The sequence below is a fragment of the Sceloporus occidentalis genome, unplaced genomic scaffold (assembly GCF_023333645.1).
Source record: "Sceloporus occidentalis isolate IW3139 unplaced genomic scaffold, rSceOcc1.0.p SCAF_13, whole genome shotgun sequence".
Classification (NCBI taxonomy): Eukaryota; Metazoa; Chordata; class Lepidosauria; order Squamata; family Phrynosomatidae; genus Sceloporus; species Sceloporus occidentalis.
The window spans coordinates 9,000,752-9,020,073 of NW_028316993.1; the positions used below are offsets into that span (position 1 = coordinate 9,000,752).

The 19,322-nt window shown below is 42.5% G+C and overlaps 1 protein-coding gene across 4 annotated transcripts in view; it reads left to right on the forward strand.

Annotated features, from left to right (window-relative positions):
• The window catches only part of GRAMD1A (GRAM domain containing 1A), a 55,365-nt gene that overhangs the window by 27,104 nt on the left and 8,939 nt on the right, over positions 1–19,322 (forward strand). For 2 of the 4 annotated variants that reach the window (XM_089479405.1, XM_089479402.1), the window contains 12 exons: positions 520–604; positions 2,585–2,688; positions 2,774–2,869; positions 5,845–5,925; positions 6,190–6,305; positions 8,400–8,553; positions 11,149–11,602; positions 12,565–12,683; positions 13,728–13,870; positions 15,478–15,581; positions 15,898–16,083; positions 16,224–16,311. In XM_089479405.1, the coding sequence (XP_089335531.1) occupies positions 520–604; positions 2,585–2,688; positions 2,774–2,869; positions 5,845–5,925; positions 6,190–6,305; positions 8,400–8,553; positions 11,149–11,602; positions 12,565–12,683; positions 13,728–13,870; positions 15,478–15,581; positions 15,898–16,083; positions 16,224–16,311 (1,730 nt within the window). Of the gene's footprint in view, positions 1–519; positions 605–2,584; positions 2,689–2,773; positions 2,870–5,844; positions 5,926–6,189; positions 6,306–8,399; positions 8,554–11,148; positions 11,603–12,564; positions 12,684–13,727; positions 13,871–15,477; positions 15,582–15,897; positions 16,084–16,223; positions 16,312–18,378; positions 19,309–19,322 lie in introns of those variants that run through there. The other 2 variants (XM_089479406.1, XM_089479403.1) reach the window with 2 other exon arrangements.

Genomic DNA, 19,322 nt, shown 5'->3' on the forward strand with positions numbered 1-19,322 from the left:
TCTCTCAGTCTAATTACCAAATGGTTGTTGTAAAAGGATAAAGTGGTGGATCCCTATATGTGATTTTGAGCTTTAAAGAAGTCAGGAATGCTTAAAGCGATGAAGATATTGCTAATGCTGCTGGTGGTAATGATAATAATGTAATCCTGTCTTTCTGGGAATTTTTATTTCTTAGCAGGGATATTTGGGTGTAAGTTCAGTTACTTTTCCTTTTTGACTGCAACTTCCAGAGTCCTCAGCGAACATGGTCAGTAGCTGTACTGACTGAGGGATTCTGGGGGTTTCAGTTCAAAACCATAACATTTTGAGCTCTGCCCCCATGCCATAAGATGTCCCCCACATGTAATACATATTTCTTCTCACCCATCCCATGGCTCCCTGTACCCTGAATGGTAGTGGGAGTGGGCATATATAGATACAGCCCTTAGAACTGGGTCTTGGGGAATGAGTCTAATGGAGATGTGGGGTTGGGACATTAAAGGAAGCGCCCATCCTGAAGAGCCTGATTCTTGTTGGCAGATGCTGAGCCCCACCTACAAGCAACGCAATGAGGATTTCCGCAGGATCTTCAAGGGGCTGCCTGAAGCTGAACGGCTCCTTGTAGGTAAGAGGATGGGGAGTGGCAAAGCTGTGCTCAGGGCAGGCTCTACCATTAGACAGGATGAGATTTGGAGTTTCATGAAAGGGCAGCAAATTATCAGTTACAGTACTGTATTTAATTGGTTGTTATAGTCTGTGTACTGCCAAGGATGGGAAGAGATTTTTGTGGGATTCTCTGCCTCATATGCCAAACAACTTGGATGAATTTGGGTACCACGCACATTCAGTTTGTTGGGAGTTGCTGTTTGCTACTCTGTCTCAGAAAGCAAAAAGTCTTGGTCCAGTTCTGGCTGGACCAGATGGTTGGATCTGATTACAAAGTGGGTGAATCGCATAGAAGAGAGTGGATACATATGGTGTGGACTTTATAAAAACATATTTATAGGTCTAGATCCAATAATAGACTGAATCCACAGACTGGAAAAGTCATTCATTTTGAATGATCCCCAACATATGTATTGTTTTCTACCAGTGCATCCTGCTGCTCTCCCTTTCCCAGATACCTAGCACATGCTTCTGTGTATCTGTCTACACATAAAGACACATAAATGTTGGCTCTATGGCCCTGTTCAGACTGGCCATCAAGGCCAGCCTGGGGGCAGAGTCGGGGCGTCGTGTCCACATGACGCATGCCCCGACTCCGCCCCCCCAGGGTGCCATGATGCCGCATGCTGCTCCACACGGTGCATGGCATCATGGCACTCCGCTGCTGCTGTGTCCATACGATGCAGCGCCAAAGGAGCGCTGCCGAGCCACAGCAATGGGGCTATGGCGTCCTTTCCAGGGCGTAAAAAGGAGCTGCTTTTTGCACCCTGGAAAGGCCAGATCAGGCCCCCGGTGTGCAGTTGCTGCGGCCCCGATCTGGCTGAAACATTTCCCATGGATCTCTGTTCTGCCTTATTCCTGGGTTCAAATTATTAATTCAATTAAAATCTGCAATTTCAGTATTTCCTGTTTAGCCAACTGCAGCCTTTCTGATATCCTGTATCTGGATGTCAAAGGTGTCTATGAGGCACTAATGTTCTCCCTATAACATAATCACCACTCCCACAATTAACATCACCATTACACAACAAAATTAATATTATAGTAAAAACAAGGACAATAGAAATAGGAAAGGCTCCAGTGGTGCCTTAAAGACATTAACAGGTATGCAATAGCATAAGGTAGCTTTTGTTTGAGTTGAAGGGTGATGCATCTTCTAAAAAACCTAATGCAGTCTCAGGCTATGTTAACAAAGCAGAGTGTTCAGGTTGCAAGAAATATTACAGTAGAACACATATCCAGTTGCTCTTCCCACATGAGGAAACTGTGGACCTCCAGATGTCGTTGGACTATAGTCTCCATCAGTCTTGGACAGCAAGGGCAAAGGTGAGGCATAATGGAAGTTGTAGTTCAACAACATCTGGAGAGTCACCCATTCCTCAGCCATATCAACTTCTGTGTAAACCTACCTGCCTGCTCTAGTCACCTGCCAGTCTCCTTCTTAGGATGCTCCCATCGTAAGAGAGATGCCAGATAAAAGGCATTGGCAGTCCAGTGCCCTGCTTGTGAAACTGTCAAACAAGTCTGCTGCCAGGTTAAAACTTTTTTTTAATCACCCAGACGTTTTAAGGAAGTTGGTGATTTTAAAAAAAATATGGAATTCTGTGCTGTGATGTTTTATTATAGTGGAATTGTTCATTTTTTGAATTAGTGTTTTATGTGCTTGTACACTACCATGAAATCATAAAGCAACATATGCATTAAAATGATGGTGATAGTAGGTTAGCTGGGTATTGGTGTTGATGCTACTGTTGATAGTGATGGAGAAGAAAATAGTCACAACCCAGCACCTGTTGCCTTACAGTCACAGGTCCAGTCCTTATACAGTTCTGCTATAGTCCACTTCTCCCCAAACTCGCAATTCAACCTGAATCTATTGTTCCCTGTTCTGTTTACCTGATTCCTTCCTCTCAGCTTCTGATGTATCTTCTCTCTTCAGATTACTCCTGCGCGTTGCAACGTGACATCTTGCTTCAAGGACGACTCTACCTGTCAGAGAACTGGATCTGCTTTTACAGCAACATCTTCCGATGGGAAACCACTGTGAGTATCTTGACAGAGGGCAAAGGTCTGGAAAAAAAGCCCCTTTTCCCTATAGCCTGTCACTTGTGTTGTCTTCCCACAACAGATCTCTATTCAGCTCAAGGAGGTGACATGCTTAAAGAAAGAGAAGACAGCCAAGCTGATTCCCAATGCAATCCAGATTTGCACTGAGACCGAAAAGGTGAGATAGTAGACCTACCCTGTATGCTTGTTGTAGTTTCAAAGTTTCTATGTGGATAGTGTATTGTAGAACATGGCCACACAGGACTCTCAGGTTATGGATTTGTTTTTGTGTTGCATGCTTGTATTTTACTTTTAAACATTCTGCCTTATATCTCAGTATGTAAATATTGTACATTAACTTTGAATTTCGTACTTTTGCCTGCCTGCACATGCCCATCTCAGCCTTCCCAGCCGTAGTATCCTCTGTACTTTTCAGATAACAAATATTTTTCTTCCATTACATCTGACAATTTGTTGTGATGGTAGTTCAAAGGAGAGCAACCTGAGCTCCCCATCATCCCCTCCCCACCGGTTTCTGCCACATTTGTGATGGATACAGCACCCTACCCATGCAATTTCTCTTTAAAACAGGTCTTACATAGAACATTGTCTTGAATTGTGCTCCTGGAAGGACACCTTGTTTTAAAGAGGAATTGGTGGTGTGGAGGTTGCTGCCAAGTCAGGACAATTAGGATTGCAACCCAGAGCCCCCATGTATATAAAGCAGGTGGTAGCATCGTCCTTGCCAGTAAAATCCATGTTTTAGATGACATCTTGCTCTGCCTCCTTTATGTTATAATATTGGTTGGCTCTGTACTGCAGTGATCACTGTGTTCTTTCTAATGTGACTGATGCACATCGATCATTTCAAAGCTGTGCATGACTGCTTATTTGGAGTTGTATTAGGAAAAACATAGAGGCTGCAGTCAGAGGGAGCAGCAGAGAACCCCTGTCCTCTTCTCCCTTCTCCTTCCTCAGGATTGGGAGCCTCCCTACTCATGCATGCTGTGTGTATCACCTCTGCAGAACTGATCCTAATTACATCTCTGTGTCCTGCTTTCTCCTTAGCTTTGCTCTCCAGCAAATACTGAAGCACAGGGGCACAGTGTGCAAGACAGAAACCTGAATGTTCTGCTAATTGCCTCTCCCTGTACCAAAGAGATTCACAGATTATAATTAAGATGAGCAAGAACTTTGACCCATGCCAAGGTTGTCGATTTCTAACCCCCTCCCTTCCATTCTTGATGTCTTTGCTCCAACCTATTCCTCAACTGAAATGCTTTCATGCCAGAGATTCATCTCTGCAGAGGGTGTGGCTATTATCTTTCCTGGGCTGATTCTGATCTGCTGACCCAGCCAGAGGTCCAATATCCCACATAGGAGGAAGTACATGGAGCCAAGGAGGGTGTGACCGGTCCCTTTAGGGCACATACTCAGGATCACTTTATGTGGAATAACGTGCCTCTTAATTGTGCCTAATCAACTGCTGTACTTGCTGTGAGAGTGATTAAAGAATGGTTGACAGATTCCTCTCCCTTCCGTTCCTTTTGTGCATGAATTTTGTAGATACCAGGATTCCTTTGTTAGCAACTGTTGATACACAGCCATTGTGATGTAGTCATAGCAGTTTAATTAATCAAGTGTAGATAGTAATAAAGGTGGACTGAGATAAAAGGTCCCATTACACAACTCCCCCCACCCAGTGTCCCCTGTTAACCCAATAGGAAGGGCAGTAAAGACATAGCAGAAATACAAAAATTCAATGCCTTTGGGGTCAGAAAATTCATTTTGGATTTTATCACTGCTCCTCCTGCAGCTTCTCTAAGTTGGAAAGGAACTCTGTTGGTACTATATACTAGAATAGGTATTCCTCGTTGACAAGGTTGTCAAATTGTGCCTGACCATAGGAGGTGGTGCACAACTCCGTTACTAAGCCAAAGAGCCAGCATTGTCAGAGACTACTCTGTGATCATGCGGTTACCATGATTGCACAGAATGCTGTTTGCCTTCCCACCGGAGTGGTATCTATTTACTGTATCTACTTGCATTTGCATGCTTTCAAACTGATAGGTTGGCAGAAGCTGGGACTAGTGACGGGAGCTCATTCCATCATGCAACACCCAGGCCTCGAACTGCCAACCTACTGATCTTGCAATCAACAGTCAGTGTCTTAACCACTTGAGCCACTGCATACCTACTATACTGTACCCTATTTCTGCACTGGCAGACCTGTTGTTCAACTTAAAGCAGCTGTTGAAGGAGTGACAGTAAAATCCAAAGTCCAGTCAGGCTTCTGTATTCGCAGGGGATCAGTTCCAGATCCCCCTCGCAGATACAAAAATCCATGCATGCTCAAGTCCCATTGAAAGTAATGGCGGTGCGATGCTTGCTAGCACATTCATGTGCACATGCTGCCATTAACTAAAATGAGGGCTTGCCATCTATGGATAATGAAATCCATGGATGGCAAGTCCACCATTAAGGAGGGCAGACTGTCCATTTACTATTTTTGTGCTATTATATATTCATAGAATCGAAAGCCCTCTAATGTCTTTGGTGTGCCCAAAGATTGAGCCCTGTAACCAGTCTGAAATTTTAATTGGCTTTAATACTCTTTCGTTTGTTTTTTATTAGTTTTAATGGGAAGAGGTGTAAAAATCTGCTAATTGAAAGACTTCCTTCCTTCGTTGGTGTGAATTGATGGGACTTTGGGGAAATAACATTGTTTCTTCCTCTCCCTTGCCCCCCGCCCCCATTAGGATAATTCTACCCATTTTTGACAAATGTCAGCCATTCTCTCCATATTTTCAAAGACATCCTAAAAAACTAGAAGCTTCTTTTTTAAACTTCTATTTTCATTCATTTTTTCAGAACTGTTTGCATTTGTTCAAGCAGTTAAAAAGCCATAAGTAAAGTACTGCATCTGGAATACATATGAAATGATCTAAAAGAGAGGAAATGATGAATTAATCACATTTTTAAAAAAGCCAGGATTTTTAGTAGTAGTATTCACTGTCCATCCTCACATTATATATTCTTTCTGTGTTTCCAGAGAACTATGGTTGATGCACAAGCTAGAAACTGGTAATGCTCATCATGGTAATATCTGTTTTGGATTGAATCTCATGTTCTCTTCTCTCTTGCCATTCCCAGCATTTCTTCACATCATTTGGTGCCCGTGACCGTTGTTTCATGCTGATTTTTCGCCTTTGGCAGAATGCTCTCCTGGAGAAGGTAGGAACGGATGGATAACTGATACAGAAGCAATCAATGTTTTGGTTTTTTTCAGTGAGGTTCCACCGTGGAACTGTGTATGTATGAGAGAAATCTGTGCATATTCTGAAACAGGAGTTTGGTTTTGGAAATTGGGGTCTAGATAAGGATGCATGTGTCTATGTACCGTTGTCTAAACAAATAACCTGAGATTAATTTTGTTCAAGCTCTTTAACTCCTGCACCATCTTTGCTCATTTGTGCTAATGCCATGCTCTTCCCTCAGACTTTGTCCCCCCGGGAGCTCTGGCACATTGTCCACCAGTGCTATGGCTCTGAACTGGGCCTCACCAGTGAGGATGATGATTATGTCTCTCCTGTTGATGAGATCAATGGCTTGGGGTGAGTGTTCATGGCCCCATAAATATCATAATACTTCAGAGGTTTTGCTTAGCATGGAGTGTGACTATAATGGTACAAGAGACTTTATTTATATACTTATTGGTTACATTTATATGCTGACCTTCTTCCAGTATGTTCAGTACAGTATATATGGCTCTTCTCTTCTTCAGTTTATTCTTACAACACCACTGTGAGGTAGGTCAAGTTGAGCACAAGTTTTGCTCAAGATTAACCAGTGGATCAGAGTCGGGGACAAGAACCTGCATCTTGTAAGTCCCACTCCAACTTCTCACTACTACACCATACTGGCTCTCATTACAGTATAATAGCTCCATAGCAACTTCACATTATTTTAATGTTTTGTGCCAATCCCAGATTTCCTGATCGTGGGTCATGGCGGCTGGATCTTTTGGGAACTGTAGTCCAATAACTGGGTGTACAGAGCTGTATTCCACTGAATGAGGCCCTTGGATGCATCTATCCCTTTCTTGATAGGCAGAAGACAGCAGCTTTTCAGAATCTTCATAGCTTTCCCACCTTAACTATGGAAGATGCTAGAACCTGAACCCTTAGCCTTAGAACAAGGCTAGCCAATATTTAGCATGTGGATTAGTTGTGATGAGCCAAAGAATTTTACCTCACAGTAGATGAACAGCAAAGTATGGTGCTCATTTTGGCCCACGTTTTACATGGAAAACATGTGTGGACAAAGTTTATTTATGAACTGTGCACAGCCCATCACTACTGATTTATGTGGGAGACAGCTTCTTTTGGGGAAGGTGTGTGATATGTTTTAGGTCCAGGGGGCTTTTTTGAAAAACTGAAAGTGACATCTGGTCACTTCATTAAAAAAAAGAGCACTCCTCAGCCTAAAACATGTCAAAGCTCCCTAAACATATAATGAAGTTGCTTTCCTTGTTCAATAAAGGTGTTTTCATCTAAAAGTGTGCAGCTCCAGTGCAGGGCATGTGTAGTTATTGGCATTTAGAAATTATCCACTCATGAGAACGAGGAAAATCTTCCCAACACCATTTGTAAAATGTTGAATGTACAGTAGCAAGTATTTCACTCTGTAGACTTAAATCCATTGTTAGTGTTAGGAGTTGATCTGTTGAATGACTGGGACTTCTAAGTCACAACTAATTTAAGTTCCATTGTTTTCGATTTGTCTTTTATAAGACGTACTAAAACTGGATTTTGCCTTGGCCCCTGTAATACTACTTTCTATTTTGGTTTCCAGAATAAGGCATCATCTGAACCATGGAGGCCCTTTCTGATAGATTATGTCTATAAACAGACAACCCAGGAAGCTAGATTTGGGTGACTGATACATGTGGGCTGAGGTGCCCTTTTTAGGGTCACCTGTTTGTTTTTTAAAACTAAAAAGGCTTCACTGTAGGATGTAGAAGGCACTCTCTGGAATATCTTGAAACGTGATGGAAGATGCTGGAGTACAATTTTTGAATGGTGTGGCTGCTGATATCATAAGTTGTATGAGTCCCCCCATGATAATGGTCACATTTGCACATCACAGTACACTGTGGTTCATGTTAGTCATATGTTATTTATTTAGCTGTTATCCTCCAGACAACCAGAGAAGAGAGATGCTCCCCCTCCCAAGTTTCTGGTCTCTTTCTCTCTCTCTATTATCTCTTCTTTCAATAACGGCAACAGCAGTACTGGGTTCAGACATCACAAGAAGCAGTGCTTTAACAAACCAGAGTGTGTACGTTCAAAATAAACCATGGCATAGTTTGCAGATAGCTAACAAATCATGGTTTGTTTGCAGGGGTGGGTTCAGAGTATGCAACAAACTAGAATCAATTAAACCATAGCCTGGCTTTGCCATTATGTGGATCTGACCAATATATTGCCTCCTGGGGTTATAGCTCTTCAATCTCTCTTTCGTTTGCTGACATTCTGGAAAACTTTCCCAACTTCTTGGGCATCTGACATGTCAAGTTGATACCAGGATGTAGCAGCACCTCAGTGGCTTAAATTGCCACTCAGCTAATGGGAGAACGTCCTTCCACTCCCATTTTACACCAGCCCTATTTGTCACTCATCCTTTTCTCCACTGTGTCCTTCCAACAGAAGCCCTAAAGAGATTGGAGATGTCATTGACCTGACTGACTTGACTTCCCGTTGCACCTCAGACCTCAAGCTTGACAGCAGCCCACTACTGGACAAAAGGGATGCCACTCAGAGCATCAATTCACTGGCCAGCAGTAGTGATGGGACCACCTCGGTGAGGATACCAGTGGGTTCAGAAAAAGAATTTGAAGTCCAGTGCCTTGCTTTTGGAATAAATAAGGCAAAATGGGATAATAGGCATAGACTTCTTTGTTTTGTATAACTTTTCTCTCTCCTCTCTCTGCTGGAATGTCACTTCATTTTGCACACTGCCCTCCACTCTGGAATATTAGTTTAGGTAGAAGGAGACAATTTAATTGAATTGTATGCTGTAGAGTAGAAGTAGGAAAATTGTGGCTTGTGGCACCCAGGGCCACAAACGTTCCCAGTGCCCCCTGGGGATGTAGAATGCATGTTTGCCATGTTTTTGGTGCCACCTGAGCCCAGTTTAAGGTTGGGGGGATGCTTTTTTAAAAACAGAAAGTGAATATGACCTAGGCCATTTCTTTTTGTTTTAAAAAAAAAGGCAAATGGACTGGGAGGCCCACAAAAACATGGCAGAATGCCCCACATCCTCTAGAGGTCATTTGAGGGTAAGATTTTTTTCCCTCCTCCTCCTTTTTTACACAGGAGAGTACGGTGGGGAGGTGCAGCCCTCCAAGGTCTTCTTCAGGGCAAGTGCCAGCCTCCTAGCCCCCATCAGTTGCTCACCCCAGTTGTAGATGAAGAGGCTGAAATTGCAGTCCAGTTTTGGTCTAGGACTCCCTAAATTCCCCATTCAGCATAGCCTGTATCTTTTCCAAGCCTTCCAGAATCTGATGTCTTCTAACTCCTATTGTGGTATCCCCCACCAGCCTGTACTCTACTGACTTCTTCACATATATTTCTAATTTACAAGCATACAAGCACACATTGGCCCAATTCTATTGTAGTTCAAACTAGAATAGACCCATTGAATCAATTTAATTTATTTATGTGTTGAATCACCATTCAACAATTGTCTGAACAGGTCTACTCTAATTGGGATTAACAGCAGTATACTACCATAGTAATATTGAAATTAAGATTGAACCACCAAATGAAAAGTAAATATATTTCTTAATACAGTGCAGTATTTGTTAAACTTTTTTGTACCCACCCTACAGATATATAAGCCTTGAAATCAAATGAAGATAAAGAGAAAACCAAGTGAAAAAGAGAGGAAGCTTCCCCACTAATTAAAATAAAAACATGACTGGGGAGGAGTCCAAGTTGATTCAGATTGATAGATTGTATTTCACTTAATAAAACCATTTTCTTTGCCTGCCAAAACAGATGCAATTTTAAGTACAGCTTTCAAATCTGCATTATTTTTAGATTTTCAGCTTTGCAACGTTGCTGTTGCTTGGTCAAATCCTACAAAATTGGGAACTATCCAAGAATAACATCTAGAGAAGATCCTCAGAATAAATTGAGATATTTAAACACTTCTTGCTAAAATTTGTTTATGAAGATGTGCTTTAAGAAAATTATAGATTTACAACATAATCATATTCATGTCCATTTAGAAGTTAAGAAAAGACTTGAAGGCATGCAACAACAGTAGTGCACCACAAGATTGTTTTTGAGCAAAAAAGGGATGGTTCAGACTTCATAGACGGGACCATTCCTGTCTTAGATTACAACAAGCATGATCTAAAGCAGTATGGAGTATTACTGTCCCATATTACAATCAGAGCTTTGAAAGTTTCATTTAAAAGTAATTACTTACACTTCCAAATGATTTGCTAACATTAGGTACCATCATAGTTACAATTTTTAAAAAGTAAATGTTTATTTCCCATTTCTCAAAAGTAAACACAATAGCTTTTTCCCCTCAGTTTCTTTAAAAAAAATCTGCATGCTGTCAGCCACTGATCTATGGTCCAAACTGCAATCTCTTCCCACCCATTTTTTGACTCTTGAGCACCATGAGATGCAGCCCAAGTCATAAACCATGTTATAATTCTCCTTTGCTGTTTAATGAGGCCGCCCCCTGTAACTAAATCATTATAGTTACTCTGGAAAAGAAATGAAGTTATCTATCATTCTCTCCATTTATTTCATTCCGTTTAGAAGAGCGTCCAGTACAAGCAGAAACTGGAAATGCATAAGGCCAGGGTTCCTATGCTTGCCTCTTCTTTTATCGATTCCACATCCTTCCTTGGGATCTAAAACCCAAGGAGCAAAGGAAAGGAGGCAGAAGTCAATAGATGGACGAGATCCAAATTTTGACGACAACCAGCATAGGTTGAGCAGTTGGAAAACCCAGAGAGAGGATGGAATTGCCATTCAGGCAATAGTGAAAAAGGAGGCTGAGGGACAGGCTAGGGAAAGCTAAGTCAAAGTTTGGGGGAAAAGTTATATTTTTTGAACTACAGCTCCAAATAATTCCTCCAGCTAGTATGGTCATGCTGGTTGGCAGATTCTATGAGTTGTCATCCAAAAAGTCACTTTTTTGATATCTGAGTCAGATAAATAAAATCTCCTACTATTTCTTGCATGTTGTATATCAGGTCTTTACTTTTACTGTATGCTAGCTATCAAGATACTATCAAATACTGGCTGCTACCTCTCTGGATGTGAATATCAGATATTCACTAGATATTTTCGTCTCCAGGGAGGGCAAATCTTTCCTCCAATCCTTTCAACTCAGATGTGTAACTAACACTGACTATGCATTTTCCTTAAGCTGGCAGAGGACCCAGAAGAGAACACAGACAGCCAAGTGGATGCCTCATCCAGCCACACAGTGACCTCAGTGACTGAACCTCCCCAAGATGACTTATCACGAGGAACACCAGTGTCCCCCCTGGAGGGGGAACCTGTTCCCAGTGAGGAACTTCCCACTGACATGAGCAATTCCTCCACTTCCACACAAGATGAAGGTGAGGGCGGCCCCAGTCCTGCTCTAACCATTAAGCCTACTTCCCTTCCAAATCTTGGACTAGAATCTAGGCAGCCTGCACCTCAACCACCTGCCTTTCCTCCTTCTCCTCAAGCCGAGGTGGACGCCTTCTTTTCAGACCTGCCAGGGCGATTGCTGATTAATACTGTTTATCATGTCGGAGCAGAGAGGCTTCAGCAGATGCTCTTCAGCGACTCTCAGTTCATACATAGCTTTTTGGATCAGCGGAAGTTCACAGGTAAGGAGAGCTAGTGTGTTCTAGTTACTAGGATGTCAAATTGGGACTTGGGAGATTCAGGGTCTGATCCCTACTAAGCTATGAAATCTACTGGGTGACCTTAGGCCAGACTCTTTTTCATCCTGAACTACCTCACAGAATTGTTATGTGAATAAAGTGGGGGTGAGGACAGTTGTATGTGCTGCCTTGAACATCTTGGTGGAAATATGGGTTATAAGTATAACTAATCAATATACAAATAAATAATGAGAAGTTTTGGGGACCCATTCACCCCATCACATCACATCCCATAGAGTTCAGAAGCAGGATTCAGGTGAGTGTTTAAATTTCAAAAAGAACACAACTGATTTCCATTGGTTTGCATAGCCTGGACCAAAATCCATTTTGCATCCCAGAGCACTTTAGGTTTGTTCCTCCCCTCATTCCAGTCTCAAAACACATGGAAGACCTGTAGTTCAGTAGTAGATGGTGCCTTTTGGCCTGTTGAAGGACCCAAGTTCAGTTCAGCATTTTCAGCTGGCTGTTGGGCATGCTGACTACATATGATGTCAATTATGGTTGGATACGGTTGGAAAATTGCGCTATAAAAATTAAACACTGTGTGATTTGTTGATATATGTTATTTTAAATCATTTGGTTCCAAAGCTTCATAAGCACATACAAATACAAACATTATTTGTTAGTCTCTGGAATGAAAAAAAAAATCAAGACGAAGTGCTGCTGTATGCTTTTGTCCTTCTATGATATAATTTGACAAGGATCTCTCCCCCCCCCCCCCCCGTTTTTTTATATTTCTTGTCTGATGTAAGTATTTGTATATACTTGCTTGTTGTTGTTGTTGTTTTGTGTATGCATGTGTATTGAATTGTTTTGTATACTGGAATTATTACTATTTAAATGTAATAACCAAGGAGTTCCTGGTCTTGATAATCTCCCCTTTTCTCTCTCTTCCGTGCCTCCAGATGTGGCACTGACTTCATGGACTGGAGATAACAAGTGCCACCAAAGCCGTGTAATTTCCTACACCATCCCCATCAACAACCCATTAGGCCCCAAGGCTGCTGCTGTGGTAGAGACCCAGGTATGCGTGTATAGTTTTTAATATAAGGTATAGATGGGGTGAGGTGGAGGGCAGGTGTGTCTGGGGCATCACTTTGGCTGGATCAAGAAGGGTTTTCTACTAACTGATGTTTTGGAACATTAGGACTGGTATCCTCTTGGTATCATATACACTTATAACTAAAGGGCAACCTCGTTTCTCATCCTGCCCTCTTCTGGAGTATCAACAGGAATGAGAGGCAGTCTCCACTCCTTCCGCTCCCAGCTCAGCTGTATAATCATTGTACAGCATCCCCCACAGGGCTTGAGAGCTACCTCAGGAGAGAGAGGTACAGAGGTGCAGAGCTGTCTATGCATAGTGTTATGATCCGTATGTGTGATGCATGATCTCTGCTTAGATCTTGCTACTCCATCTTGTTATCTTTACCCAAGATACTTTGAACTTCAACTCCCATAAACAGCTTAATTTATATACCGCTTCATACTGAACTAGCCGTGTCTAAGCGGTTTACAACTGTAAGCTAATTGCCCCCAACAAGCTAGGTACTCATTTAGCGACCTCAGAAGGATGCAAGCCTGAGTCAAGCTTGCACCCTTTTGCTGGTATTGAACTTGCAACCTAATAATAATAATAATAGTAGTATTTATTTATAACCCGCCTCTTCCTGTGTTGGATCAAGGCGGGTAACAGCATATAAAAAGAGAAAACAATAAAATCAAAGGCACAGAAACGGTAGATAAAGGTACATCAGACTCCAAATTCCCACTCCCTCCCTTTTTTTGAGTGAGTGGCTGCAGTACAAGCATTTAACCATTGCGCCACCATGTTCCCTTGCATTTGACAATTTTAACTGTGTCTCTTGGGAGCTACAATCTAAAACATACAGAAGGTACAAGGATGGGGAAGGATGCTATAGACCAGTGAAGGGTGTAGTAGAGGAAGTACTGGCACATGGCATTAGCCTGTAGTGGCTGTATGTATGTATGTATGTATGTGCGTATTAGTACAGAATTTACATTTGTAACCCTTTTGCTTCTCTTTCCTTCCCCCACAACTGATGGCCAGACTCTCTTCCGTGCCAGTTCCAAGAGCGGGGGCTGTGTGATTGATTCAGAAGTGATCACACAGGGCATCCCCTACCAGGACTACTTCTACACAGTCCATCGATACTGTATCACTGCAGTGGCCAAAAGCAAGGCTCGGCTCAGGTACTGGTTCCTACATCTCATTCCCATTCATGTAGTGGAACCAGGGCTCACAGGGTTGCACTTCTTGAGCTTTTTGATTAACAGGGATGATGCTAATCTTCCCTCAAGCTTTCCTCTTTCCACTGAGGTTAGCTATCACTCTCATAAGGGACTGAGTAGTGTATTTTCCCAGATAAAGTGTATTACTGTGGGCTCTTTCTTCTAATGCAGAGTATTTAGGAGTGGGCAATTAAGACCCATTAGCTTTATAAAAGACCTATTCTTGGTAGAGACAAAAAAGCTGCTAGAATTGGTTTGTTGATATGGATCAATATGTATGATCAACTGCATGATCAATGTAACTAAGCATGCCTTTCTGGATTCTCCTTGGGGACATGGCTTTGTAGGCAGTCATGATGAGTGCCTGCATTTCAGCATTTCTCTCTACATCACTATTCATCCCCTAGCTTGAGATAACATTTTATTGGCTAAGGGAGAAGCCTGGTTCTTTTTTTCATTGCATTTGGTGTAAAACCTTGTTAGTCTTTTGCATCAAAACCAGCAGAAAATCCCCTCCTTCCTTAAAATTAACACACTTATGGTGGTGTGAGCATTGTAGACCGGAGTCTTTTTAATAGATGGCATTTTGTTATGCCTGTCATTTGGAGGCCACGAGAACTCCATTGTTAAAAGTAGAGAACAAATCTGCCCTCATCCACTTACCCTGTTTTCCTACTAGATTCATCACTTCTTGGAGAAAGGATTGTTTTTGTTAATTGGGGCAATTCTTATGACTGGCCTTGTAGTGTCAGCTTCTTATGTTTGAAGAAAGTGCCCCTCCATGCTGTACATTTTGCTCTAAGTCCTTTTGAAATTGTAAGGAATGCTGAACAATACAAAATTGCAGGTTTCACTGCCCACTGTCTGCCAGTTGTATTAAGTTACAGCTCCTGCTGTCAGTCATGCTGGTGGGGGTTTAGGGAAGCTTTAGGGGAAAAATATCAGGAGGGACATGAGTTGGGGTGGGCTGCACTGGTGACTGAGGTTATGAGGCGTTTAAAAACTGATGCAGCATCATCAAAATGTAGCAATGTAGTGAAAATGCAAAAGGGAGAATGCTGAGAATAAATATATTAACAGAGGGGAATGGGAAGTCACAGACATGATTAAACAGCTGTAACCAGGAGCATATTTCCCATTGCCCTACATTTTGTACTATAGATCCTTTCTTTACATGTGTATTTTGCTCACCAGCCTTAATCTGGTTCTGAGCAACTGTTGGAGAGGAGCAACAGAAGTTCATAACAGAATTGCTGATCAGAGTTTGGAAACTTCACTTTCTTTTGTGATTATGCTGTCTGAGAGATTCTGGAAGTTATGGTCCAAAAAAAGTAAAATTTCCAGATTCTGCTCCCAATCTTGTCTTTGGAGAGTGAGGAGACATATTGGATGGGAATAAACCTCCAATTCCCTCAGTTATGGATCAAAAGATAATTAAAGCCTGGTCTCCCTTTCCATTCCTTGCAAAAGTGGGTTTTCTCAATTTCCCAGAATCCCTTAGGGACAGAGTAAGGGGAAGCAATAGAAGCTTGGTTTGGCTTGACCAGGGCAACCTGTCTTTGTGACAGAGTCTCCTCTGAGATCCGGTATCGGAAGCAGCCATGGAATCTAGTGAAGACGCTCATTGAAAAAAACGCCTGGAGCGGTGTTGAAGAGTATTTCCAACACTTAGGTATGTGAAACAAGTGGCAAAGCCTCAACATAGCACCCCTTACCTCAAAGTGGTACTTTCAAGAGGTTCAAGGGACTATATTTCTCCTGCTACCCTGTCCTGCATGTGGATTTCCAGCCATGCAAAAATCAGATGGCATGATTTGGATAGCCATGGCTCTGGAGGATATGTCTGTATTTATATCTGTATCTGTATCTGAAGGATAAATCAAGGGTATGTTTTGGAGGAGGGGAAATTTATAAATGGGAGAAAGCAATCTCTTGTGTGAGGTGACCCTTTCCCAGCCCTCCCCACATCTCTCTCTTGACTGTTTCAGAGCTGGCACTGGTGCAGGCAGAGAAGGCCCTGCTAGAGGAGAGCTGCCATGGCAAAGAACCACGAGGGCTCTTGTCTGGACTCCGCCGCAGGAAACGCACACTGAGCTGGAGAGCCCCTCATATTGAACCCCCAATTCCCCCATTACCCGATGGTGAGGGGACAAGCCGCACCATTCGACCCTCAGGTATCCTCCTGCCTGTGCAAAGTGGGTAGATTAGAGACTCCGACCTTCCTTGTCCCTTTCATTTTGGGTTGATTGCCCAGTGTTTGGGAGAATGCTATCCCCAGCAGCCTCTGAGTGGTTCTGTCTCTCCTATCTTGCAGGCAGCCTTACCTCACGGCTTTCAGAGCAGCTGTCGGAGCAAGGGCAAAGCCAGACAGTCTCCACAGTGATCCTCATCATCAGCATGGTGTAAGTGAGCTACCGACTTGGGGAGGCAAGAATGGGTTGTTTGGAGAGGATTTAAAGCAAAGGTGGGACATTTAGTCACTCTGATATGACTGGATTACCACTCCTGGTGAAACTGATGAGACTTACAATCCAGCATCTTTCTAACATGTGGAATTATCTATAGGTTATTTGTTCCCAATCTTAGAGCACACTAAGATGGAAAGATCTACAGGTTATTTGTTTCCAGTCTTAGAGCACACTGTGTGTGCCGCAGAAACCAATTTTCACCACTGCTGGGTTCACTAGTGTTGGAATCACCTTACTTCTGGCTGGCATTTTGGACAAAATCTGGTCCAAAACAAATGGGTAGGGGGGGGGGAGTTGGGGTGAGTGAATTCAAGCTGCAGCATTTGCATGAAATTTTGGCCAGTTTTCAGTTAGAGAATTGTCCAGAAATTTCACTAAATTCTACCTATGGTGTGGCATCAGGGGTTCAGCAGCCACATGCAACCCAAAGATTCTCCTTTCCCCACACCTCCCTCAGAGCCTGCTCTGAGTTAAACTGTGCTATCGTATATATTTTTCCTCAGGGGTAAGTCCCACTATATTCTAGCGTGCTTTCTTCTAGGTGTAGGATTAAACCTATGAGACAAAATTTGGAGGCCAAGGGTGGGGTGGAATGCCATCTGTGCCTTTTCTTATCCTCACAGTTGCCAGGAATATTGCTGTCAAGGCTGGACAGGAATGTACATAGCAGAACATGCGGAAGGGCTGGCTTACTGCATTCGAAAATAAGTGAAATAACACACATTGCCTTCAAAAAGCCCCTATATGCCATTTACAAGACCATTAAACCCAGAGCCTAAATGGCCTACTTGTGTCCTGCAACTGGAAGGAGGAATGTGATGTCCATTTTTTCAGGGCTTATGCAGCTCCTTGGGAGGAAAGAGCAGTGGGGAATAGTCAGGATGAGATGAAGGGTGGGGGCACTTACATTCCTTGTCTTTGGAGGTTTTCTCCAACAGGATAGTTTACCTGCACAGATCATAGTAGAGGTCTGGTTCAAATTACACAATACATTAAACGTGTCGCTGCCATTTGAAACTGGAAGCACACACTTAATCCGCTGTCATTGTGTTTAAGACAGCCTTAGCCCATATGTCACAATGTTGTGTGGGCATGGGTGGTTGTGACATCAAGTCATAGATAAGTTGCAGTAGATGTTGAGGGTGGCATAGCAGGAAAGAGTAAAAGATTGTGACTGGTATCCTATTCAATATTTACAAGACTGTATGCCAAATATGATCTTGTAACTCTTGAAATTCACCTTTACAGTTATTAATAACTAAATATGACTCTAAAAACCTATGTCTTAAGTCAGGCTGTACCCCAGCCAAATAGTTTCTGAGCCACCACAGATTGGGGCACTGGGAAACATGACTGTAGTACTCTCCCAGTCATGGGAGCATAATGAGATAAGCAGCCTCAGAAGGATCCCAAAGGCCTGCTCATCTCAGTTTGTTGCTACAGTCATCATTTCCTGGAGCCCTGTTCTTCAGCACCTTGGAATCCATTTTGCTGGGGCACTGTCTGGCTTAAGAGGAAGGATTTTGGGGAACGGCCTTGGAAGACATAGCTATGACAATAAAACTTTGTCATTGCAGTTTCATCTGCCAATGAAGGGTCTTGGCCAATTTCATTATGAGCAAAAGGCCTTATGAGTTAGGGCCATCATAGCTTGGTGGTAGAAAACCTTTGCACACAAAATGCCCCATGTTTAATTTTCAGTGACTCGAAGCAGGTTAAGGAAGGACTTGTGTCCAAAACACTGGGGAGCCACTGCTAGTCTATGTGAACAATACTGAATGTATTTGGGGGTGGGGGAGAAATCTGACCCAGTGTATGGCACCTTTATTTGTCTTGAGAGAGGAGGCACATGTCTTGTTGGGGGCAAGTTTCTAGTTCCATCCCCAGTAACCCTAGGTATGGCTGGGAAAAAACTATATTGCAAAGCCTAGCGAACTAATCCTTGTAGGTCGGTGGTTCTCAAACTCTTTACTCTTTTGATCCTCTTTATGTCCCCTTTAGATCTACATGCAGATTTTACACCCTTCTGATGCAGTACATGAATAAAAGCATTTTGTTTGTTTAGTGTGCGTATTTTCATTCGCACAGTAATGTATATTCATAGAATAACATTTTATAAGGAAATAAAATCATTCAAATTACAGTAGTAGTTTTATTTAAGTAAATTCAATATTTAACGCAACACATGTAAATTTAATACATAAAAACAGTTTGGGGAGAAGAGGAGGAGGAGGGATCAGGACCTCCTAGTCATGGGACCCCTACCCTCTTTCAACAATTCTTATACACACCCCAGGGGTCAGTCCCCACCATTTGAGAACTTGTTGTAGATGTCAGCCATACTGGGTAAATAGACAAATGGCCTGGCTTAGTATAAGGCCTGTCTTTCTGTGTTAATTGTTCCAGCAATTCTGGCCTGACACAGAAAAATGTACTATATAAATATCTGTCCATCACGTTATTTCCTGTGCCATAGAATGGGCAGGGGAGATCATAATTCAGTGGTAGTTCAGTGGCATTTCCAGGTAGTTCATGGTTCAGGTTTATGCCAGGCTGTTTGAATTGAAAGGATTAGGTAAGAGATGATGGGTAGAACCTGTACCAAAGGCCTAGTGAACCAGTACCAGTTTGAGTAGATAGCACTGGCGTAGGTGAACAAATTGTCTAGCCCCAATAAAAAGATATTCCCTTTGTTTCTAACCCCCTCCCCTATTTCTGAGATTCAAACTGTTGTGCAAATGGTACAAAAAGGTGGTAACTTTGCTTGCATTAAAAGTAGAGAAAGTGTTGGAAAGGGAGCCCATTAGGATAGAATCCTCTGGTTGTCTTTTTATTTCTGTTTTGCCAGGGGTGGGTAATAGGAGCAAAGGTTCACACCTTTCTTTTTCTCCTTCTCCTACTTCTGCCTTCGCACAGGATATGTGTGAGGTATTGTATGGAAATTG